The sequence below is a fragment of the Diadema antillarum genome, unplaced genomic scaffold, assembly GCF_040938485.1.
Source record: "Diadema antillarum isolate AM-2024a unplaced genomic scaffold, OU_Dant_1.0 scf00000025, whole genome shotgun sequence".
NCBI lineage: Eukaryota > Metazoa > Echinodermata > Echinoidea > Diadematoida > Diadematidae > Diadema > Diadema antillarum.
The window spans coordinates 2,421,596-2,448,149 of NW_027270914.1; the positions used below are offsets into that span (position 1 = coordinate 2,421,596).

At 39.5% G+C, this 26,554-nt stretch overlaps 1 protein-coding gene across 1 annotated transcript in view; it reads right to left on the reverse strand.

The window, feature by feature from the left end:
- LOC139733708 (uncharacterized) overlaps positions 1-26,554 on the reverse strand; it is a 192,990-nt gene that overhangs the window by 149,174 nt on the left and 17,262 nt on the right. The window contains exons 2-3 of the mRNA XM_071644524.1: positions 9,143-10,337; positions 1,949-6,319 (exon numbers count right to left, since the gene is read on the reverse strand). Of these exons, the coding sequence (XP_071500625.1) occupies positions 1,949-6,319; positions 9,143-10,337 (5,566 nt within the window). The remainder of the gene's footprint in view (positions 1-1,948; positions 6,320-9,142; positions 10,338-26,554) is intronic.

The window sequence follows — 26,554 nt, forward strand, 5'->3', positions numbered from 1 at the left end:
CTCAGCATTCACTAATCCTCCAACAAGGTAACAAGTAATTCAGCTTTGTGCATCCTTTGAGCATTATGGCCTCTTTCTTTCATTTTCTTGACACTTTTAAACATGCAAATTGCCCTTCATCGACATAAATAATCGCCATTTCCAACTTTCACTTGATACAGAATCATTGCTTTCACTTGAAAACTGTGTAAACCAAATCATGAAAAACCTACTAATCATGGGACTTTATCTAAATAATCTGCAGAGATTAGAGTCGTTCTTCTTGAAAATCTTTGACTGTCTCTAAAGTTTCATAAACCCAATAGTTTTCCAAAATTATCTTTGAAGCAAGAACAATTTACAAAATTCTCAAATGTTATAAAAGACAAAAAAATAGCCAGGACTTTAATAACTACTACTTTTGTTTACTCTCCTCCTTCCTACAAATATATGTTGACTTAAACATTTTGCATGAAATTGCTGGAAAGAGAAGTTGTATTTTATCAGCCTAGTAGTGCCATGTTAAGAAGCAGGATGGAGGTTACTTGGAGGGGGAGGGGGAGGGGGTAGGGGAGCGGAGGAAGGGGGTTGGAGGACCGGGCCTCTGGGATCAGGAACTCTCCAAGGTGGTTCCAGTCTCACCACTCCTCCTCCCTACATGCCCTGTTGCCATGGTTACATGGTCTAGACCTATTTGGTGGATGTTACATGTTGCATCCTGGATGCACATCGGAGACGGAATTGTTTCTAAGCTACAGCAGGCACATTCAGGACACGAGGGACCACCAAACAATCATGATATTCTTGCCAAAGTTGAGTATCTCTCTCTCTCCCCTATACTCCAAATCCCCCGAGATGAAAAGGACACGGGTGTTGCAAGTGCAGATTCTTTGTGTTGTTGTTGGTGCTGTTTAGTCTTCCATAGAGTCCTTAGCGTGTCCTGTCTTTGTGTATCAAAAGACATCAAGGACACCAATTTTCTCCTCAGACACAAATGATGGTGGGACAGTGAACTCCTGCCATATTTTTGAACATGGGTAGTTGCCACGGCTACTGATATCACAGATGTTAATTTTCTTTCCAGTAATATTCATTTATGAGTGCTCTCCTGACATTGATGCTTACAGTTAACCAAATCCTTCACAAGTGTTTGTTGTGTGCCTCTTTGTTTTTCTGCATTAAGGAAATTCCATCTCATCCTGTTCATTGAAATCAGTAATGATCACTTGGAATATATCCTTGATTGCGCATTACTTGCATTTATCGTTGGTTGTATGAAATACTGAAGTCTCCATCACTGTATCAATGCTGAAAGTAGGTTCTTGATCTACTTTACTTTTGAGTGGCTTTGGTGTGTTGTTTGGGGGAGGGGGTTGAGAGGCAAGGACATTTTACTCTTTGTGCAAAAACACAGTACTGATTGGTGGTCCCTTCTACAGACTGGATGCTTTCTATGATGTCAAATGCACAGTCTACATTCATTACACTACTCTTATTAATGTGACATGGTTCATGTACGGAATTCTACTGACATTTCAAGCAAGGCAATCCTGGTGTCTAATCTTTACATCTACTTTCACTAACAGACTTCTAAACACACGAAAGCATTCAAGACTGAGGGATGCAGGGAACATGGAACAAGACAAGACTGGAAGCAGACAGCGATAGAAAGCAGGGGGGTTTTTTCAGAGCAATACTAAAGTTTCTAAACTACCCCTCTCTTGACCAACCTCAAAAAATACCAACTATGTCCATTGCCTACAAATGACTTTCTCCTCCTTCCATCTTATCAGTTTGATAACATGCCATATTCATTTTCACATTTATGTGCTTCCTTTGAGAATGTGCACAATCGTCAAGAAATAGGAAACTCTTATTGAGAACGAGTACCAATCTACATTGCACTGGTGTTTATATATTTCATTTGTCGTGTCCTTGTCTGTTCCTTATACATTAACCCCACACTCACCTGATTCCTCACGTTCTGATGTATCATCCATGTGCGTGTCCACTCCATTAGTGGTGGGCGTTGCACTCTCATTGGAAGGTTCATGGTGTCCATTCATCAAGGGCAATTTGTCATGCCCATTCATGTGCACTCCATTCATCACTTCTCCACTGAAAATATCATCAGCCAAGGCTTCATCTTTCTTGGTTGGCTCTGCCGAAGGCTCCTCCTGGACTGGCGATTCTTCCACCTTTGGTTTATCTTCAGTTGCTTCCACAACTTCAGCAACCTCTGCAGCAGGGGCAACCATGGCTACCTCTTCACTTTGCCCCTTTACTTCTTCTTTCACATCTTCTTTGGGTTCTCCGGATTCCTCCCGGACTGGTGATGCTTCCTCGGCTGAAACATCTTCCTTGACATCTTGAGTGTCTTCCACATCTTTGGGTTCTTCAGTCTCTGCCTGGTCCTCTTCTGCTGGACTGTCTTTAGATGGTGCACTTTCTGTAGCCACTTCTGCAGATTCCTCAACAACTTCTTCAACCTCAATTTTGGGGCTCTCCTCTGATGCTTCTACTGTTTCAACCAATACTTCTTCTGTTGCTTCTTCTTTTGCTTCTTCTTTGACATCTTCCACCACTTCCTGGCTGAGTGGTTCTTCTGCATCAGTTGTGTCTATTGCTGCTTCTTCTATCAAACTGTCTTTGGATGGCTCACTTTCTGTAGCCACTTCTGCGGATTCCTCAATAACTTCTTCAACCTCGATTTTGGGGCTCTCCTCTGGCGCTTCTTCTAATTCAACTGATACTTCTTCTGTTGCTTCTTCTTTGATATCTTCCACCACTTCCTGGTTGACTGGTTCTTCCGCCTCAGTTGTGTCTACTGCTGTTTCTTCTATCAGACTGTCTTTGGATGGTTCACTCTCTGTAGCAACTTCTGTGGATTCCTCAATAACTTCTTCAATTTCAATTCCGGGACACTCCTCTGGTGCTTCTTCTGCTTTAACTGCTACTTCTTCTGTTGCTTCTTCTTTGACATCTTCCACCACTTCCTGGTTGACTGTTTCTTCCGCCTCAGTTGTGTCTACTGCTGCTTCTTCTATCAGACTGTCTTTGGATGGCTCACTTTCTGTAGCAACTTCTGTGGATTCCTCAATAACTTCTTCAATTTCAATTCCGGGACACTCCTCTGGTGCTTCTTCTGCTTTAACTGCTACTTCTTCTGTTGCTTCTTCTTTGACATCTTCCACCACTTCCTCGCTTGCTGGCTCTTCTGCCTCAGTTGTGTCTATTGCTGCTTCTCCTACTGGACTGTCTTTGGATGGCTCACTTTCTGTAACCATTTCTGTGGATTCCTCAACAACTTCTTCAATTTCAATTTCGGGACACTCTTCTGGCACTTCTTCTGTGTCAACTGATACTTCTTCTGTTGCTTCTTCTTTGACATCTTCCACCACTTCCTCGCTTGCTGGCTCTTCTGCCTCAGTTGTGTCTATTGCTGCTTCTCCTACTGGACTGTCTTTGGATGGCTCACTCTCTGTAGCCACTTCTGTGGATTCCTCAATAACTTCTTCAATTTCAATTTTGGGGCTGTCCTCTGGCACTTCTTCTTTTTCAACTGACACTTCTTCTGTTGCTTTTTCTTTGACATCTTCCACCACTTCCTGGTTGACTGTTTCTTCCGCTTCAGTCTCTGCCTGGTCCTCTTCTGCTGGACTGTCTTTAGATGGTGCACTTTCTGTAGCCACTTCTGCAGATTCCTCAACAACTTCTTCAACCTCAATTTTGGGGCTCTCCTCTGATGCTTCTACTGTTTCAACCAATACTTCTTCTGTTGCTTCTTCTTTTGCTTCTTCTTTGACATCTTCCACCACTTCCTGGTTGACTGTTTCTTCCGCTTCAGTTGTGTCTACTCCTGCTTCTTCTGTCAGACTGTCTTTGGATGGTTCACTTTCTGTAGCCACTTCTGTGGATTCCTCAATAACTTCTTCAACCACAATTTTGGGACTCTCTGGCGCTTCTTCTGTTTCAACTGATACTTCTTCTGTTGCTTCTTCTTTGACATCTTCCACCACTTCCTGGCTGATTGGTTCTTCCGCCTCAGTTGTGTCTACTCGTGCTTCTTCTGTCGGACTGTCTTTGGATGGCTCACTTTCTGCAGCTACCTCTGTGGATTCCTCGATGGTTTCTTCAACCTCAATTTTGGGACTGTCTTTGGATGGCTCACTTTCTGTAGCAACTTCTGTGGATTCCTCTATAACATCTTCAACCACAATTTTAGGACTCTCCTCTGGTGCTTCTTCTGTTTCAACTGATACTTCTTCTGTTGCTTCTTCTTTGACATCTTCAACCACTTCCTGGCTTGATGGTTCATCCACATTTGTGTCCTTATCATTTTCTTGTGCTGCTTCTACAGTTTCTTCTGATGGACTGTCTTTTGATAATTCCTCATTTTCCTCTTTTACTTCCACAGATTCCTCTTTGGGTTCTTCCTGCACTTTGTCACCTGTTGGTTCATCTTTACATACTTCTTCTGCTTGTTCAGATGGGGTGTCTTGTGACAATTCTTCACCATCTGCTGTTTTTTCTTCCACAATAGTTGTAACCATGTCTTGGTTTGAAAGCTGCTCTGCTTTTGAATCATCATCTTCATCAATTGATTCTTCAACCTCTCTTGGAGCATCTGCAGGCCCATCTTCGCTACCTACTGTCTCTTCGATATTTGAAGCAACTGAAATGTCTTTTTCTTGGGTCTCATTTTCATCAACTTCAGTAGTTTGTTCGGGTTCTTTATCATCTTCAACAGCAACATCTCCCTCTTCCTCTTTCTGCTCCACCACTGATGCTTCTTTGTCTAAAACTTCTTCCGTAGTGTCATCCTCTGGGCTGTCTTGGTTGGGATTTATGCCATCAACTACATCACATGTCTCATCTTCTTTCGCATTTTCTTCTTCTGTGTCTTTGTGATCTGCTTCTGCAAGAAAATCAAGTTTGATAGAAGCATGCTCTGATTTGAGTTTTGTTGGCACTACCTTTTCTTCCACTACTGGATCACCACTAGCAACACTGGAATCACCCACATCAACTTCACCTTCATCATCTAAGGTGAGGCCAAATTCTTCTACCAGCTCAGCAGCAGATAATCTCTTTGATCTGCCATCATATTCATCAGTAGTTTCTTCACTTGGTTCATTTGGTTGATCATCTTGGTCTTCTGGTTTCTCATCAGCTGCAGCTGCTTCATCTGTCTCCATTTCCTGCTGAGCTGCTTCCTCCTGGGTGCTCTCTTCTGTCTTCTCCTCTGCAGCATCCCCCATGTCCTCAGCCATGACCTGTTCCTCCTCAGCTTCCTTTTCATCTGCATCAACTGGTTGGGCATCCTCCTGCTCTGTTGGTTGGTCCTCTGACTCCAAAGGTGTTTCCTTCTTTTCTGCATCTGCATCTCCTGCTGTGTTTGCAGATTCCACCTCTTGTGGTTGCTCTTCTGGCTGACTGTCTCCTGCTTCATTTGCAGGTTTGTCTTCATCTTGCACTGGTTCTTCACTCACTTTGTCTACCTTATCCTCACCTTCAATCTGTTGTTCTTCTATTTGTGCTTCCTCGGTGCTGACTGCTTCCGTAGCTTGGTCCTCCTCTTCAGCTGTCCCTTCATTAGCCTTATCTTCTTCTACATTCTCCTTGCTAGCTTCTGTCCCTTCTGACTCCTCTGTGATTTTTCCTTCAGCTTCTAAGCATTCACTCTCCTCTTGTGCTGCCACACCTTTCACCTCTTCTTCAACTTCAACAGCATCTGTGCTGTCAGCAGGCTCCTCGGGGTTGACTTGTGCTTCTTTTACTTCACCGCCTTCTGCAGCATCTGGTGTAACTTCTGCTTCTTTCTCTTCATCCTCTTTTTGATTACATTCTCCTTCCACGAGAGGAGAAGGTACCTCTTCCTTTTCCCCCTCTTGCACACTTTCATCTCCATCATTACCATCTCCTTCTGTCTCTTTTGTCTCCTCTTGAGTGTCAATTTGCTGCTTGTCCTCAGTCTTGCTCTCCTTTTCCTCTACAGGTTCAGCTTCCTCTGGTGTGACTTCTTCCTTGGTATCCTCCTTGGACTCATCTGCAGCTGGCTCTGTTGTCTGTTCCTCAGGGGGAACTTCTTCTGTTGACTGTTCGTCCGTCACCTCCCCTTCCTCTTCTTTGTCCACATCGACTGCAGCAGCCTCACTCTCTGGTTCCCCACTTTCCTTCTGGTTTTCCTCCTCCACATCTTCTTTCTCCTTACTATCCACCTCACCAGCAGGTTCCTCACTAACATCTGGAGCTACATCTCCCTCCACAACCTCTTTCTCCATCTCCTTTTCCTCCGCAGCCAGTTGCAAATCCTGGATATCCTCCTCCTTTGTTTCTGCTGCAACAACAATGCCATGTTAACTCATAACTAGCAAACTAATCCCTTCCCGAATTATGGAAAAGACCCTCGTTCAGTGAGAATTCTACTTCAAAATACAAACAACAATAATGATTCTATTTTACAAATGCTGTGCCTTCTCAAGGAAAAGAAGAGTGAGTGCGAACTACTAGTCTATTCTAGAAAACCAAAATACCAGCAAGACCGAACACAAAGCAGAGTTAGTAAGCTGTTCACTTTCCACTACGTTAAATCAAACCTTGCAAAAAAACAAATGTGAATCAATTATCAACATGGCACCCTTTGCAAGAAAAGGGAAAGGAAACCATTTCTCAAAATGTTAGGTGGCAAAGAATGGTGAGGCAATAGATTACCTCACATCCATATCAGAAGTCTTTGAAATGTTATTCACCCACAGCCTAAGAATGCATGATTTTCCACAGATCTTACTCTTAACATAGTATATCTAAGCAGAGGCTTCACACTAACCAATTCTTCATTTGTGGATTCTCCATATTTTTGTCAGCATTGTTGGAAAGGCAGCACATTGAGGAACCTGACAACAGCAGTTGGTGCAAATGCTAAGCACAAACAGCACAGGATCAGACAGGTTATTGGTAATTGCTCTATGGGGTCCATTTGAAAAGCACAGTTACCTCCCATTTAACTTGTGGGAAAGAACTCTTTAAGAATTACTCGGCTGTGGAGATTCTGCAGGTGGGGCATGAGTAAAAATTCATTCACTGACAAACCTCACTGGAAATGAGGAATGCTCCCAGGAAATATTTTTTGTTACAAAAGTCACTGGTGAATTTACCTGTTGCCCATTCAAGCGTAGGCTACTGCATTTTCAACCTAGAGAAAATGACCCAATTTGCCGTAATATCTTAATTTTCTTTGGGTGTTCAATCACAGAAAATACAAGACACGAACTCAGCTTATGCTTGTTCAGCCAATGTGTATAGGAATTGTTTGTAATGTTTTGAATCTATTAGGAATTACATCGTATATCGAAGCAAGGATGCTTAATTCAAAGGTACTGTGTACCTTTGTACCTGGTTAATATGACATCAATACACATGAAGATTGATGTTCACTACTCAATACATCTGTATGCTAAGAGTACACTTTCTTTTTTTTGAAAGGACTACAACAAATCATATGGAATAGGACATGGGAATTTTTTGTTGTCATTTGAGCCTTTCTTTCTTTTACTAGCAAATGCTGCTTACCACAATCTTGGTCAATTCTTGTATAATACTCAAACATATACCTATCTTAATTTGAACCAATAAAAAAGGGTGTCACTTATACTGCATTCATAAACATTGAAGTACAAAAGAATATGCAAGGTTTTATATAAGGCACTACCAGCCTAGAAATTAGACTAGGTTTCATCAGCTCAGTATTTCAAAGGATTACAAGACTTCTGATTTGATGTGAGGCCATCTAGCCCCTGCAAAGTAGTTTGAATGTGCGGGTGCGGACATTTGGAAAGGAACAGTTAGAAGACATAGAGAAAACATTTGAACACTGAACTCACAGAACTAAAAATGACAAAGACAACATTTAAACACATTTAAGCATACAGCACTGCACACAGAAAAAGCGGTAATGTCAGTAGACTACTACAGCTGTACCTTTCAGTGCAATTGTAATAACAAGTGCAGCTCTTTAGCCAAAGACTACAGAGATGTAATAGACTGGTTAACAATGATATTCAAATTCTCCAGCACACTATGCCTTTGGAAGTTGTAGCCCACAATAGGAAAAGCTTGCAAGAGGCATACAAGACATAGCAACTACACTCTTATGAAAAATGGGTTCAACTTTGCCCGTACACCAGTGACACACCGGGAGCATATTTACAGGTGTAACATTGCACCTTAACCAGTGTCACCTAAACTGGTTCGAAAGGTGCAAAGTTACACTCATAAAGGTGATCCTTGTGTGACAAAAGGTGCAAAGTTGAAACTTATTTATCAGAGTGCTCTGCTAGCAAACAGTTTTTTGAGTACAAGTGTGTATCAAGAAGGAGCTTGTGAATTGAATGATTCATAAGTACAGGTTCTCAGAAAACTTTGCATTCATGTAAATTTGAATATGTTAGTTAACCAGGCTATCACATGATACTTATAAAAATTTTGTACGCAAAGCATCTCCAATTTTTCTCTGTTGCTTATACTAACATACTGCTGTATATACACAACAAAAAAGTACAACCACATGCAAACCTATTACAGCTCATTCCAGCTTACATTTCATTCACACCATTAATATTTCATAAAGGATCTTATCACTCCATTTGTGCCCACAGACAGGTTGCAGTTCATTTCATCATTCAGGCCTTTTATTGGTGCACATTATCCACGCACAAGTACAAAAGAATACCTGATATCTAAAATCAAATGAAAGTATAATGTATTTGTTCATTCAACCAGAAGATGGCTTTGAGAATTGGCATTGTTCATTTCTTCAGTAAAGGGATGAGCTATTATCCCCTGTTACAAGTTACCCATTCACATGAAACTGCAAACCTTCAAAACTGCAATTACCACAGTTAAGAGCAAATGATTTTTAAGTCTTGCCATGGTATCTGCAATTACAGCTGTTTGCCATGAATAGATATCCCTTTATGGAGTTTGGGCCAAAATCATAAAACGAACCACCAAAATACCAAGTAAGGCACGCAACCAGACAAACATTTCACACACCTGACCTGAAGACACATTCACAAAGCACACACTGCTGTATGTAGAGAGATCTCAAACACTCAATAATTGGATCATACAGACAAAACAAAGACACTGGAAGGACACATACCTGTAACACTGGTTGGTACCTCTCCAGATTCATTCAGACTCTGCTCTGCAGGTTCCTGTTCCTCCACCTTCTCCTCGGCTGCAGGAACCTCAAGCTCTTCGCTCACATCCTGAGGTTTGTCCAGTGACACATCCAGGCTAAGGTCCTGCGAGATATCCAGGCTGGTGTCCTGATCCTGCGAGGTATCAAGTGTTACGTCCACTGCCGAGTCCTGCTGCCCGTCCTCCTCGGGTGCAGGAACCCCCTTGGGAGCATCCTCGGTAGCATCAGTGATTATCTGTTCAGGAATGTCTTTGGGGGTGTCTTCCGGAATGTCTTTGGGTGGCTCTTCCAGAACATCTTTGGGTGGCTCTTCCACAACATCTTTGGGCGGATCTTCCCCAACATCTGTGGGAGCATCTTCCACATCATCTTTGGGCGCATCTTCCACAACATCTTTGGGTGCATCCTCCACAACATCTTTGGGTGCATCTTCCACATCATCTTTGGGCGCATCTTCCACATCATCTTTGGGTGCATCTTCTGGAATGTCTTTGGGCGGTTCTTCCTGAGTGTCTTCAGCAGTGTCTTGGGGAGCGTCACTGGTTTCCACCTCTGTGGACTCTTTGACTTCATCCTCCCCTGCAGCCTCTACTGCCTCCTCAGCATCCTTTGCTTCAGGTGCTGCTTCCTTTTCTTCCTCATCCTTTCCAAGGAAGTCAAGATTGACACTAGCTTCCTCCACTTTGGTGGTGGTGACTGCTACATGATCCTCCTCAACAACATCTCCAACCGCCCCACCTTCCTTGGACTCCTCCTCATCCGGCTGGTTCTGCTCGCCACTATCCAGGGAGATACCAAACTCATTCATCAGGTCCTCCGCAGATGCCTTTGGTTTGTCTTCTCCTTCGTCCTCATTTCCAACCCTGCTGTGTTCTATGAGGCCTTCTTCTTCATGGTCTCCATTTCCCAGGCTTTGAGGTGGACTTGCATGATCCTCTTTTACCGCTGATATCGAGAACTCTTCCTCAACTGGTTGCTTGGAGACGGATGGGTCATCTCCGTTTGTGACAACCACACTCGTCTCGACTGAAACCACTATCCCTCCTTCGCCAGATGTGGAACACTCTGCATCGTCGCCAATGATGTCAAAATCATCATTCCCGCTGGACTCTCTTGCTATGTCACCATCCATCATCAAGTATTCCTTGAAAATCTGCAAGAAAGACAGAGAGATAAAGACATTTCAATATAAGTACATCTCTTTGTAAAAGTAGGTGCCTACAACACTACCAGTCAATGAATAGGAGCTTGTGAGGGGAGAGGGAAAAAGATGGGGTGACCTAAACATTATTCCAGCAGAATGTTACAATCATATATATATATATATATATATGTATATATATATATATATATATATATATATATATATATAAGATAAGTAACAAAGCTGCAACAAAGTTCATGCTGTATTCACCAACGGTTTATTTCTTCACACAAATTTTTGAGCGTCAACACTTGAGAAAGGGCGGCGAGACGCTCGAAAATTTGTGTGAAGAAATAAACCGTTGGTGAATACAGCATGAACTTTGTTGCAGCTTTGTTACTTATCTTTTTATCTTGCCAACATGTGGACTACCTTATCAACATATATATATATATATATATATATATGCTTTTTTTTGGGGGGGGGGGTAAGTATTTATATGGACATCCTCTGTAGATAAATTGCCAGTTTTATTTGCAAGTATTAAGACACATTATCAATGTGTAGAATAAGGCAACCCAAATCTTTATCGAGGTGCCTTCTTCCATCAATCAAAGTCGGAAAGATTCCATAGAGCAATAAGGAAGAACTTTGCATGTGCATCACACACACCTCAGTGGGTGAAACTAACTCCTCAATAAGGGAAGCTTGTAATGATAGACAACAGCACTTCTGCTCAGGATGGGCTGATTTTGCTACAACAAGCATTTCCCATAGACACTTGCACTAGTATACTCGGGACTCTTCCTTAGCAGGTTAGGAGATGTTCAAGGTTTCTGGAAGCCCTTGTCAGAAACAGGGAGACAAGACATACTGATCATGTGAACAAACACTCCTCATACAACTGTTTTAATGCCCATCTTACCTTGAGAATTACTCTGTATAAGTATCCATATCTTTCATTTCATTTCCAACATGGGCAAATGGTGATGCTTAAGACAGTTTTATCATCATCTGTATTTAATAGCAAAACCACCATAAACCAGCTTCGGCATGGTAAATGAATCTATACTCCCATAAATACCTTATGAAAATTGATGTGGCTAAAACTTTTCGATGCATATTAAGACAGTGTTCCACCTGTCTGTTCAACTGATGGCTATTGGGATACAGAGTACATTGTATCATTATCAGGACAGGTAAAAAGATTCCTACAAGAGATACAGATATATGTGACCCGCTACAACAAAAAGATCCTAAAGTCGCTGACGGCTGGGCCGAGAAAATTCAGTTTGAAGTCACATCATCAAAATTGGTCATAACAATCAGATTTCTGTTTTTGGCATAATTTTGTAGTCTAATGTTTTGTCTATCATCTGCTGAAATTTCGAAGCTAAATGATCAAAGGAAAGGCAAGAAATAAACATTTTTCTGGGCCAGGATTTTCCGACTTTCAACGTAACAGAAACATGTCCGAAGATTTGGATTTAGCGCCGCAGCTAGACTCCGCCCCTAGCAACGAGGGAGTGATCTTATTGGTCAGTGCGAGGCATCCTGATTACTGATTGGTTGTGCATAGACCACTGGCGCTAAGCTTGAATGAACATCACGGAGGTCAAAGCGGTGAAAAGTGTCTTGCCTCCCCTTGATTACGATAGCGTCGGAACGAAAACTTTGAAGATGTTTTTCTAGAAACTCTGATTTCCTCAACCACTTGACATGCACCAATAAAATCATCAACACCTCCACAACAGAGTACTTTTATGAGTTGTGCTACATATGAAATTAAAGTAGAAAAGTAAGGGAATAATGTCATGCCACTTTCAGAAAATCGTCCTCCCCCAACTTTCGGATCCTTTTGTTGTAGCGGGTCACATATCATCAAATACCATATATCTTTATCTAGCTTATCTTAACTTCCTGCTTTAAAGGTGTGTTAAAAAAGATTGCCCAAAGTCTCTGTCTCTCTTCCTCTCTCTCTATCTCTTGCTAACTCTGAACTCAATAGCTTTAATAAATTACATCTAGGTGAAATGGTTTATATACATGTAGTAAAACTATGGGAAATTATGGTCATTTTTAATAAATACAGTCACACAAAAATAAAACAAACTTTGACATCCTTACAATGAATTCAAAATCTCTATTGATACTTACACACACTCTCTCTCTCTTTCTCATTCTCCCTCTTAATCAAAAGCCAGTGGTCTAGATTCAATAACACAGGTAAATGCTTTACAGTCACATATCAAATGGTTATTTTTTCCGTATCACACACTAAAATTATTTAAAAAAATACTAACAATGAATACACTTCTGCACTATCTTTTCAATGATTTCAACATCATGGGGGTGCTGTCGCATAGTGGATAAGACTCCCAACTCCCAGTCGGAGGACCCAAGTTCGATTCCTGCCCAGTGCTTGCATCCTTGGACAAGATGTTTTATCCACAATGTCCCTCTCGACACAGGTGTATAAATGGGTACCTGACAATGCTAGGGTGATAATTGCAGGGCCCTCTAGTAGAGCAGGGGCAACAGTAAAAGAGGCTACCCTGGATAAAGAACACCTTATTATTATTATTACTATTATTATTATTAATATTATTATCATTATTATTATTAATATTATCATCATTATTATTTTTTTTTATTATTGTTATCAACACTTTCACTCCTTCGATGATCACCTCCCTCTCTCTCTTTAACCCTTACTCTGAATTCAATAGCTCAATCTAAATTACACAAATGGATTTTTTTTTTCACAGTGAAACGCAGTGCAACTGGCTATTATTAGACAATACATCTTAAGAGCAAAAAAAAAAATCAAATTAATAAAAAGATATACGATGTGTATACCGGGTATATATATTCTTCAAATGAATTAGAATGTCTCAAAAATATAAAGTCTCAGGGGGCAATTCAAAGCTGGCTGTGATCACAAATATCATACTACAAGAATTCACAACTACTGCCCTGACTTTTAACATTACATCCTGTTTCCCCCTGAGAAGTATCGTTCCTACAATGTTTCATCAGTCAATCAGGAACCACTCCCACATGTGCCCATGCTGATCATGCTTCTGCCTGGAACCGTTGGGACTTACGCTCACAATTCTGTTACTCACACCAAGGTCATTGCCAGATTTATCATTTTTCAATTATTAAAGTACAATTTTGTGTCATGTTCAAGCTGGCTTTCAGAAATTAACTGTCATTCAATTAAACAGAAAAGTTATTCCGAAGGCTCATTACTCCCAAAATAAAATAATGTTCTTTATTCCGAGGGTTTGTTTATCTGAAAATGATATAAGGTTTGTTACTCCAAAGATTCATTAATCTGAAAAGGAAATAAGATTCATTATTCTGAAGGCTTGTTGGTCCAAAACAGAGATAAGTTTCATTAACCCAACAATGAAAAGAAGGTGCGTACAAGCAAACTGTTCGAATTGCGAACCTTATTTCATTTTCGGAAAATAAACCTTTGGAATAACAAACCTTATTTCATTTTTGGATTAACAAATTTTTGGTATTATTAATATCATCTCATTTTTGGAATAACAAACAAATTTTCGGTATTATGAATATTATCTCATTTTTGGAATAACAAACCTTCAGGATAACGAATCTCTGGAATAATGAACCTAATTTCATTTTTTGATTATCAACAAACCTTGAGAACAACAAACTTTTGAAATAACGGATTGTAAAGTTAGCACAGACAGAAAGAGAGCTCAACAGGTGGATTTTTCAGAAACTACTTCCTCTTCCAGGAAAGCCGAAACCAATCACTACATCCTCCAGGCCTACGATTCTTCCCTGTCGTGCATGATATCCCTTATATAGTTTTCGAAACAGCATTGTGTCTATGCCAGTCAACTCCACATCAATCACTGCTACACATCAGAATGCTAATAAAATGGTATGTTATTGACCAGTCAGAAAGGGAAGGGGGTTGGGGTGGGGACAAAGGGTAGGAGGAATGTATCATTGATCAACTTGGGGTAATCAACATTCACATACACAACCATGAGAATACAAGACTGGGATATTGTCCCAGTGATAGGCCCTAAGACTACACATTTCACTCATGATCAGTTTGGTTTAAGTGTGTTTGCTTCTTGTGCTTTATCATTTCATTATGTTTTGGGAGTTTTTTTCCCCCAACGGCCTTGCTTTTTGCATTTGTGCCTTGAGTGCCTGCCCTTTGATAATTGAATTTATGACAAAATGCAAGAAAGACTCCATATCACTTCATTGTAACATCTCATGCAAAGTCAACACTGGCAGTTATTGCTACACTTGGCTTTAATTATAAAAGACCTTAGCCCGTTGAGGACGAGTCCCGAGTATACTTGGGCAGGGGTCTATGGGAAATGCGTGTTGTAGCAAAATCAGCCCATCCTCAACAGGTTAATGCCCAATCATTAGTTGTTGATTCTTAAATTTGCAATACAGTTTAGATGATTAAAGGTATGCTATAGTTTAGATAGAGAAGGAAATTTCAGATCTTAATGCTCTTCAAAATTATTGGTTCAAACAATTTATCAATGAAAAATTACAGAGCACACATACAATTCTAAGAGAAATTCAAATAGTATTTGCTGAAAATCAGTTTTGAAATAGCTAGGATAACCAAAAACAAAGTTAAACAAAGCAATCTCAATAAAAAGGAGGTCTCACATTTTATCAGAATTCCTTTGTTTTGGATTTCTCAGCCAATTCAAAGTCAATTTTCATCAAATGAACTTGAAATTTTCCCTAGAATTGTATGCTCTTTTATATCACCTAAAAGGTTTCTCATTATCTTGCAAAAAAAAAGTTGGAAACCTACAGCCCCATCTCAACCAGAACTATACCATCCTTTTCAGATTTCTGATGTCCATATGGAATTGGGGAAAAAACATTGTTAACCCTTTGAGGACGGACTGATTTTGCTACAACATGCATTTCCTGTAGACACCTGCCTGAGTATACTCGGGACTCGTCCTCAACGGGTTAAATGTCTTCATCAATACCAATCTTGTACAGCTTTAAGAGATGGAATCACTTCCATCTATTTCTTTCTCTAACAAAAGATATGCAGTGTCATACATAGGTGTTAATTTAATGATGAGAAGACGGTCATGTCTGCAGTAAATTTCCCCACAGTGGAAGAGTTGATATGTGACACTGCACCTCAAAACAAACAAAAAGTCGCCAGACATGAATTTTTAGTTAAGACCATATTCTGAAAGAGCAGACTTTAAGCTTTAAAATGATGTATAACTCAAATCAAATGGACTCTCCTAATATACCTAAATATTGGAAAGAAAAACCAAACTCAGGAAAAGTGTGAAGTGAGAAAAGAGGCTCTGAAGTACAGTGTCTATTCAAGCGCTTAATCTTTACGAAGCCATACTTGGCTGTGCAATGAATGGGACAAAAGACAGGAAGTAAACCACCAGAGTAACAACAATGAAGGGATTATCAGATTAAACTGAAATTAAGCATGCCTCATTAACACATTCTGTCCATAATTAATGCCAACTTTCAAAGCAGTAGCCCTATCCTTTCAAAAGTTATTAGAGTTGAAAGTGAAGAGTGTGGACAAGGTTTTTCAGAAATGAAAAAGGGATTCTAAAGACACACCTAATCACACTATTCTACCAAAAATGTTCGAGATAAACTGCTAAAAAAACACACTTTCCTGCCCGTTTTATGATACCAAATTTTAGCATAATGTAAAAGAAGACCCGCTCTTTCATAAAATATGAAAAAGTCAAGTTTGGCTAGGTTGACCCATTTCACTTATTTTCAGTCCTCACGCAAAATCAGTGTGTGCGACTTTATGTTCGTTTTGAGGTGCACGGTCACATATGAATCAATGGCTATACAAATGACTGAAATATCACAGCAGGTAACTTCTTCACAAACATATGCCTCTATACTATTACAATGCTTTCCTTTATACAATGCAGTTGCTTCTTTTTTCTTTTCTTTTCTTTTTTTGGCATTACTCCAGCTGAAGAAAAATCTGGTATAATCCTGTTTGGAATAGTTATGTGACATTTCCGCCTGGTAGTCACCCTTTTTGCTCTTTCATCCTGCACTGAATAAACACACATAAAAAAGTTCATAATGGCAAAAAAGAAACACATACACACACACACACACACACACACACACACCAAGGAGTTATGTGACATTTCTGCACAGTAGTTACCATTTTCTGGTCTTTCATCCTGCACTGAAAAAAAAAACAAAGACACACACCCAAAAAAAGGTCATAATGGCAAAAAGAAACACACAAAGACAGACAGACAGACACACACACACGCACACACGCACCAAACAATATCATATCCACACATGCACACACATTACAGTAGCAGGACAATAACAACATGATCCTACTACTACTTCCGTAATTCTGGTCCAATGTACAACTTGTCTGGCTGGATTTCATGATAAGTTTTCCTTGAATATCAACAAAACTCACACAATTTTCATTGCTTGTTATTCCTGATTTTTATCTAAAAGCACCTAACACACCCACTGGTTATTTTTCCAATGTAACTCTGTCAACAAAAAAACAAACAGACAAACAAACAAAGACAAAACAAAACAACCTAAACAGACAATCATGCACGAACAAAAAAGGAGTCAACTGATGATGGATAACTTATATGCGTGGAATGGATGATAATCAGACTTCTACATCTTCAGCTGACTGAGACTCAGAGGGTAAGCTAAATATAGAACAGTTTGTGCTGTATTACAGCGACATGTAAAATGGCTCTCATCATACAGGGGCATATTTGCAGTCTTTCTAACCAGCAACAAAACAAAAGACTCTGAACAATCAATCATTACGGATAACATAATGACAAACACAAACACACACACACACACACACACAGGCACTGGCATGTGGGACTAGGAGTGGAGGTAACTTTTTGTTTTGCAAAACCAACACAAATACTAGCATGTGGGACTGGAAGTATAACGTGTATGTGTTTTGTTATTGTATTAACCCTCTCAATATGACCATAACAGCATGCCACTTGCAACATTGTGCATTCAGCAAATCACTGGTGGTACTGTCAAATTTAAAATGTGTAATTCAATACAAGCAATGCTTTTATGTAAATTTAGCAATATTTGTTGTACTCGATAATTCCCTCATTCAATCTCTTGTCATGCGCATGATTATTTACTAAAATGTGGAATATGGAATGATAAAAACAAAACAAACTAGAGAGGGGCCGTCAAAGGCGGCAGACCCACACCTTGTACAAAGTCGGGGTAAACATACTGTGCATTCGGTCATCTACCAGAATTCGGTCACTTAATTGCCAGTGTCCTTTATCACCAGCCAGTGCGTTCTACCAAAGATCGTACACTGAAGTGTACGATCTTTGGTTCCACAGTCACATCACACGCAAATCACATCATTTCACATACGGTAACACTCATTCACCACAGGAAAGTCCTTTAGTCTCCTCCAAAAATCCATCGAAAATCCCAAATTCCACAGTCAAAAGTGCAGATTCGGAACTTTTCCAAGCGCGCACGAATTAAGTCCAGTTTTAAGAGTATTGTCTACGCGACGGGTCGCCGAAAAAAGCGCTAAAAATCGAGAAATACGCCGTTTTCTTGCGGGATATTTTGCTTATAGCAAGCCGAGAGTGTGTTGATATCAAAGGTCGTATGAGTGTACGATCTTTGATGGTATCCACAAAAGCGCAAAAGAAAAACAAAATTTACGTACCCCCTAGGCAATTACCCCTATGATTAGTGTCTACGGGAATTATTCAATGCAAGGGTTAAATGCAAATGTCTACTGCACCAGTATTCGGTCACCAAAGAGCGCCGCAACGTCCCCGATGCTATTTTGCACCAACAGGGTAGAGCGCGATGCATTTTCAGCGGCCTTGCACACGCATTGACATTGTACATTGAGCGCGCATATCGTGCAGTGTGACTGCAACCGAGCAAATGCTCCTCCAACGAAAAAAACAATCAATTTTAATTTGAAAAATCATCAAAATACGGGCCAGTTTGTGACGACGGAGAACGAACTTTCATAAATCCAGAAGGACATAGTCCTTCAAATAGGCCTAAACGTAAATTTCGGAATTCTTACGAACATTTGAGCAGCGAAGTCCGATCGTTTGGTAGTTTATGTTTTCGTATGGTAGCGGAAAATCACAAAGTGAGAAACGGGAAATTTTCGGAGTGGTCACTATACCATGGGGTCAAAACTTAAAGGTCGCACAGAATTTGCAAGGGTCAACCGATTATCACCAAAATCTAATCGATTCTTTCCTGTCACTATCCAGACATCCCCTGAACATTTCGTGCAAATCCGTTTACCCGTTCTCTTGTTATCTTGTACACAAACAAACAAACAAACAAACAAACAAACAAACAAACACACAAACAAACAAACAAACAAACAAACAAACAAGCAAACATACGGAACCCTTTACATAACCCCCTGCCGATTTTCATCGGCGTGGGTAATAAAAAAGCAAGTGTTACTGTACAATTGTTACAGAGGTAGAGAGCAGAAACGTAGACTTACAATAATTCGAATGAAATACATACATTGCAATCTAAGAATGGATTCACTTCACTGATTGTATTGTGAGGGAAGCAATGCAGTGGTATTGAATATTTTGACAATAACAAATCTTGTGAAGACAGTGCAATGTCAGCACGCCCACTTCACAAAGAGAAGCCACCACCATTAGCGAATAACTTGAAGGATCCCAGTTCCTCATGAAGAATTTACCCACTCTTCAAACATTCCACAATTGTAAACAGCAGAATTGTAACTATGTCATTCCTTTGAAAAAGGAAAATGGCAATGCCCACAAGTCTCTGGATGAGAAGAACTGGTAAACACAGTTTTCTCTGCACTCACTGTGCATCTTTTGCAGATTGGCTCATCTGCTGATGTGCCTTCTTTGCTGACTGGCACAGAAGCCTGGAGACCAGTAATTGCAGATGAATAGAGATTAGCTAATCCCCCTAATCCCTACCTAGGTACCATGTCATTCGGGCAGTCCTTTTGAGCTATTAAAAGCATGTTGTTATGTCTGAGGTTGGCTGGCCAAGTCACAATAAAGTCAAATTTAGAAGAATTATCTGAATACTGATAAAGAGCACTGCAAGTTACAGCTAAGAGCACCTTGATGTATAAAATGTAAATAAATGTTTCCACTTGGTAGGCAGCACCAGAACCTGAAGGTACAGCTAGCATTAAAGTGAGGAAAACTAAATCGAAATCTATGCAACATGATTAAGTCTTTCTCTGTTTGAAGTTTCAACAACTGGAACTCCTTAAACCAGACACAGCAAGTGTTAATCGGTTCAAAACTATCCTTAACTCTTAACGTGCCATGGTCGCCGAACGGCGACCTTAGTCCTGACGTGCCATGGTCGCCGATCGGCGACTAAGAAGAGCGAGAAAAGCATTGATCATTTAAGTTATTGTGGTACCGTAATGTGTTACACCAAGAAACTGCCAATGATATGTACTGGTAGCTGATTAGTATAACCATCGTTTCCACTGAAAATATGACCATGTTTACATTGGAAATTTTTGAGTAAATACATGATTTTTCAGCTAGATGTACTTTTTTCGCGTCGGGAAAATCCGCAGTGAGCGCACCCTCCGCAAGATGTGTATGGACCAAAAGTCTCATTGGTAAACCACGCGTGTGTATGCTATTGAATCAGCATGTATTGTCTATGCGGTTCCACTCGCATTGTTCCACTTGGATGCTGTCCTGCGGGAAGCTGCTTTGATTTTGTCCCTGAAAGAGGGTCAGCTTTCTTTCATCGGTCAAGTCTTTCATCCTTTTGTTTTGGTAAACGTCACTAATCGTCCCCCACGCTAGCATAGGAATTACGCGCGGACAAAGGCTAGCCGATTTCAATAGAATACGCCCGCCCCCGGTCCGCTTAGACAAAAGGAGGATTAGTAGGTTCTTCCTTCTCAAGTGGACAAAAGACACTCTTCCAGGGCCAGGGACATTACTTCAGTTGCAAATACAGGATCTGGGACTAAAGAAGTCACATTTGGGAATGAATTACTGAGGCAGAAAGAGAAATTGCTAAGACAAAATAAACTGCTAGTATCTTTGGAATCATACAATTCTAGAAGGCAATTTTGTTATCATTTGAAAGAGGAGATGTTACTCTAAAACTTTCTCACAGAGTCAAGGGAGCATTCTATTGAAGAAAAACCGCGACTGACTCTTTTTTTCCATACTACACAAAAATTTCTAATAATTTTTTTGATGTATCAATTATTTCTGCAATATTTCAGGTTCAGATAGAAATTATGGCAAACTGACTACATGACATGAAAGAACAAACATTTTTTGATATATGTTGTGTAGAACTCACTTCAAAACAGTCAATAGTTTCAGAGATATGGCGGTTTTAAATTTCATTGTCGGTCCAATTTCGAAACGTTCTGGCTTTAGGTAAAAACCTCTGGCACGTTAGGGGTTTTGGGCCTGGCACATTAAGAGTTAAGAAATACTGAAAGAGAAATCCCCTAAAAACACAACCAGTACTGTAAAACATGATATATTCGCGGCATGAATTTTTCGCGAAATGGAGCCAACGGCTTTTTTTGCGGCATGAAATTTTCGCGAAATGCCACTGGCATTCAATGCATATAGTGTAGACAAGAATTTTCGCGTGCATTTTAATTTCGCGAATCTTTGCGCTCGCGAAATTCGCGAAATTAAAATGCACGTGAACATTCCTCGTTTCACAGTATCAGAGGAAGAATGATACCTGGAGGGGCAAATAAGTGTTGCTTCACGTCTCTACATCCAAGTAAGTAAGTAATCCAAGTAAGAGTGTGGACACACACACAAGGTTACAGGCATAATTTACCATTTGCAGATGAAACAAAAGCCCAGCATTAGTGCTTCAAAATAGTTGGGTTAGGGGTAGAAACGACCAATGCAAAAAAATAGAATCAGTATAATCGATGTTAAGCATTGTCAAATGTACAAAATGTGAACAATAGTTATAATCAGTGTTTCCAGACTAAACCATCTACAGTTATGGTTTAATGAGAAAAATAGTGATATCTCTTTATATCTTATACGCTTTATTGCACAAATTTTATTTGGTAGGATGTTTTGTGATACAACTGACCTACACATATGCATCAAAAGTGATATCTTGAACATTTTTTAAATCACTGCTCCCAAAGGTAAACAGGACCTTTAAGCCCCAGCATTGAAAGTCTAAATCTCCACTTCATAGCATTGCCAAATGACATTTGCATTGAACCTCTGAACTTTTTCAAGAGGATTGTTGAGGGTTTTTCATGTCAAGCAAACTTGTTGGCTCCTCATTCCAGCTTCCAGATTGTTTGTTCTGAGTGGCTATCCAAATTATTTCTCTGGTAACAAATTCCTCCGTTTCTATGTAGCAAGACAAGGGTATTGACAGTGGAGGAACAAAAAAAGAAAGGAGAATGCTCTCAAAACCGACTCCTGTTACCAGGACAAGTTTCAAGACTTTGAACCATACACTGAATGTGCTGCTGAAGAAGTCATCTATGTTGTGAGCCTAGCTGGTGCTATTTGCAAATTTGAAAAAAATATATGCAGAAATACTGCATACGCCAAATATTTCGTGAGATTTTATTTTCGCAAATGTCATGAGTCAAGTGCTATTTAAAAATTTCAACAAATGCAAAATCTGATCTCGATATGAATGCGATGTGCACACATACACTTTACCATTCAGAGCAGAACTCCACGATTGTAAATTTAACTACTCGTGAAATTGTTGGGAAGTCCTGATTCACAAGAAAAGAAAAAAATAGACTTGCTAAATATATGGCGTATACTGTATCCAGGATGAATGTGTTGTGCTTGCATACATGCACAATACAGGTACAGGTACATGGTATATGCAGTTCATGAAAAAGGCACTTGGTAATACAGTTAAGAGGTTTAAGTCTTGGTCCGTCTACTGTGTGAATGAATGTGAGCTTTCCTGAAAATGAGTGAATAATACCCATTTCTCCACTGATTGCTGTTCATGATGATTGCCAATGTGTATAGTTCTGGTTGAGGTGAGGATTTAGCTTTTAACGTTTGCAAGATATTCAGAAACCACTCTATGAGATGTCAAAAAGCATGCAATTCTAAGGGGTATCAAAGTTTATTTGATGAATATCGGTTTTGAAATGGCTGAGATATAATCCAAAAACAAGGTGAAACAAAGAGATCCTAATAAAAGGCGTGGCCTGTCGCCTTTCATTCTTATCACTTTTTTTTGATATATCAGCCATTTGAAAACCAATTTTCATCAAATAAACATTGAATTCTTCTTAAAATTACTTATGCTCTTTCATATTTCATAAGAGGTTTCTCCTTATCTCACTTAGGAATGTTATAAACCTGAGTCCCCACCTCAACCAGTACTGTACAGTCCCTTTAAACACCGTAGTTTGCAAAATTGTAAGAAAATTTTGACTACAATGTATAAATATGCCACATACAGTAATAGCCTCAACGACACATGAGCGGTTCAATGACAAAGATGGCACTTCATGACCAGCCACTCTATCAAAGATGTAAATGCCATATCTAGTTTCACTACTTTCACTTTCAGACTATTTGTTACATGGAGTATGAGAAGCAATAGGTGAAAGAAACTTTTATTCTGACTCATTCACAGAAATGAGGGCATAAAAAATTCAGAAGTGATAAAATGATTATACTTTCTATTATTATGCAGCATCAAAATAAATGTCTCATGAATTCACATGGAAACTTAAACACTTCTCTCAATGTCAATTATTGCAATTTACAATTTTGATAGTGTAAGTTTATCATTAGAAACATAAGTTGACAAAATCATAAAGTACGTCCTTCTAAATGGTCTATGATCATATGACTGTTAATATCTACAGATAACCCTTTGGGACTGAGAATCATATCCTATGTATGAGGCATTCAATATCACAGAAAGGGAAAGATATTTCCTTTTTGGAGGAGTATTAAATGGACAGCAACAACAAAAACAAAAACAAATCAGGAACTGTACTAGATCATTGTTCAGATTTTGCTAATCTCAATGTCTGGATAGCTCTACCTTAACCCTTCCCAGGATCACCGTCTCCAAATGCCATTGTGATTGTATGGAAACCAGGCACCATTGATGCTGATAAAGTTAATCAAGATATGTAGTGCAAATGATGCACTCCAATCTTTTAGTAGCTGGAGTATTCTATCCCAGACTGCCCCTGCAACACCAAGTGTTTTTCATTGAGAGGTACTGTATAAGGCTCACTAACATTTTTTCCCCAATGTTGAGAAGGATGTGTTTCCCTCAATACTGTGTGGTTTGTGCTTAAGCAGTTCTATTACAGTAAGAGGGTACCATATTTTAAATTACATAATTAAAATATACACAAGTGGCTTTCCATACATCACTTTCTGTTTCACTCAAGAACATACAGAAGAGCTCAATTTCTTACATCAAGAATAGCCTCAAGTGTTCGGATTTCATTTCCTTGTTTCCTGATGTTATACAAGATCAATCAAAGCACATATGATATCCCCTGTGTACACTAGCCTTTATAGAGAAGACTAAAGAATGGTCTCACATCATTTCCATAGAAACTGAAAGGGCAAAACAAAAAATGACAAATGAATAACATTCATTTCTTTTCCTGTGCATATCATGTTCCTTCCATCACAGCTCACATTAACTTGAGTTTTCACTTACCTATAAATCTCCCTAACCATATCTGTACAATCATTAATCATCATCCATTCTAATTCAGTGATACATTCGGTAAGGGTGATACTTTTGTCTTTTAACCCATTGAGGACGAATCCCGAGTATAGTCGGGCAGGTGTCTATGGAAAATATGTGTTGCAGCAAAATCAGTCCGTCCTTAACAGGTTTACATGCAACCTCCTGCACCAGACAAACCGAACCCTTGGAATAGACCTAAATGTCTTTAAAGTCCCAGAAATCACAATCATCTAGACCTGAATTTATACAAACATTGTGTTGCAGTCACTCTCTAGTAGCAAAGTACAATCAAATTCAACTGACAGCCTAGATGCAAAACATTCAGCTATATCAACCTAATAAGCCTGCAGTGTGTATGGTCATTTACAATGGAGCACCATGATGTTTAAAGATAATATAAAGTTTCTGTACCTCAAAAGTTTCCCTGAGTTTCCTTGTCTTAGTTTGTGTTTCAGGTTAAAGTACCTTTCATATAACTAACACTGTGAGAATTACTCGCCCCAAAGTGCTCTCATCATGCAATAATGGTTTCGTACCAGAGCAGAGCGGGCTCTGAAAAATTCGAACGAGCCGTTAGTTTGACTCGATGCGGTACGGCGACAATCAATATACACGTATTGTACGAAACCATTATTGCATGATTACTAAGACATGAGAGCACTTTGGGGCGAGTAAGTCTCACAGTGTTAGTTATATGAAAGGTACTTTAACATGAAACACAAACTAAGACAAGGAAACTCAGGGAAACTTTTGAGGTACCAAAACTTTATATTATCTTTAAAGCAGCTTTAACAGTATGCAACAATATACTAGGAAACACAACAGAATTGTTTGGATTGCTTGTTTCACTGTGTAACTCTAATTACAACCTTTATTAGTAGAGACTACATTATCTTGAAGTAGAGATACTTAACCCTGTACCTACCTGGACACTTACATAACTACATACTTGCAATGTTTTTTCAATAACAATCACCTTATCCTTGGTACCAGGTAGATAACTTGACCTTATTACAAGTTTTACACAGTTTATTCAGGTGTAACAATACCTTTAATAGTTAATAGACCAACAGGAAGGCCATGGTAACTACATAGATTAGCTAATCTCTACTCACTGATATTTAGTTTCCAGATATCTACACAAATTTGGGAAATAAATCCCAGTAATGATTTGATGGTCTAAACAATCAAAAGTTGATTATTTTTTGCTTCATACTCAACTTTGCACTATAGCAATATTGTAATGTCAGCAATTCAAATTGAGGGTTACAGAGCAAACAAGGTTTTTTACACAAGAGATAAATACTAATTGATTCAAAACAACAGTCAACAAGCCATTCCCTAGATTTGTTTCAATAAATGCAATACAGATGATATCATACGTACAAGTTAGACGACTTCTCTTTTGCAAAAGCAATTATGTGGAAAAACGGCAGTGGGGGGATAGGTGGGGAAGATTTTATAGTTGATGATATCACGTTCAGTTTCTCAGTGAAATATATTCATCTGTAATGATTTCATTCAATGCACACATTACACCCTGGGGAACTGTTCAGACATACTAGGAATGTACCAGGACCACATGAAGAAGTTATTTCCGGGCAGCTCAGGTATACCTGGTATAAAGTAAACTGGGGTACACTTCCTGCTAAAAGTTCCTATAAACCTCTCACTGTGCTTTGTTTGCCCACTGAAATACATGCTGTGGTGCTTTCTTCACCAATTGCTACAGATGTCTGGAAGCTAATCCTCAATGAACAGAGATGATCTAATCCCCCTGATCCCTTTTGTGTCACCAGCCTTTGTGGCAGATTGAGGCATCTTTGCTATGCCTGAATGGGCTTGCTAACTTTTACAACTCAATCAAGTTTGGATGGATTACTGTATGAATGTTACCCATGGAGGATGGGCTGATATTGCTACAACACGCATTTCCCACAGACACCTACCGAAGTACAGTTGTATACTCGGGACTTGTCTACAACGGGTTAATGAAAAACCTTGGCAAGTTGGGCTAAGTGCATAAAGACTTAACCATACTTAAAGGTCCTGTTTACCTTTGGGGAGCAGTGATTTTAAAAATGTATGAGTTATGCATATGTGTAGGTCAATTGTATCACCAGACATCCTACCATATATGTATAAAGAATTTGCAATAAACCCTAAAATACAAGGACATATCATCATTTTTCTCAATAAACCATAACTGTAGATGGTATAGTCTAGAACATTTTCATCATAACTTCTGTTCACATTTTGTATAACAGTACTTAACATTGATTATACTGATTCAAATTCTTACATTGGTTGTTTCTATCCTAAACTCACATCCAAGAACTATTTTGAAGCACTAAGCTGGGTTTTTTGTTTCATCTGCAAATGGTATATAATGCGTTTAACCTGTTGAACACAAGTCCCTGGTACGCTCGGGC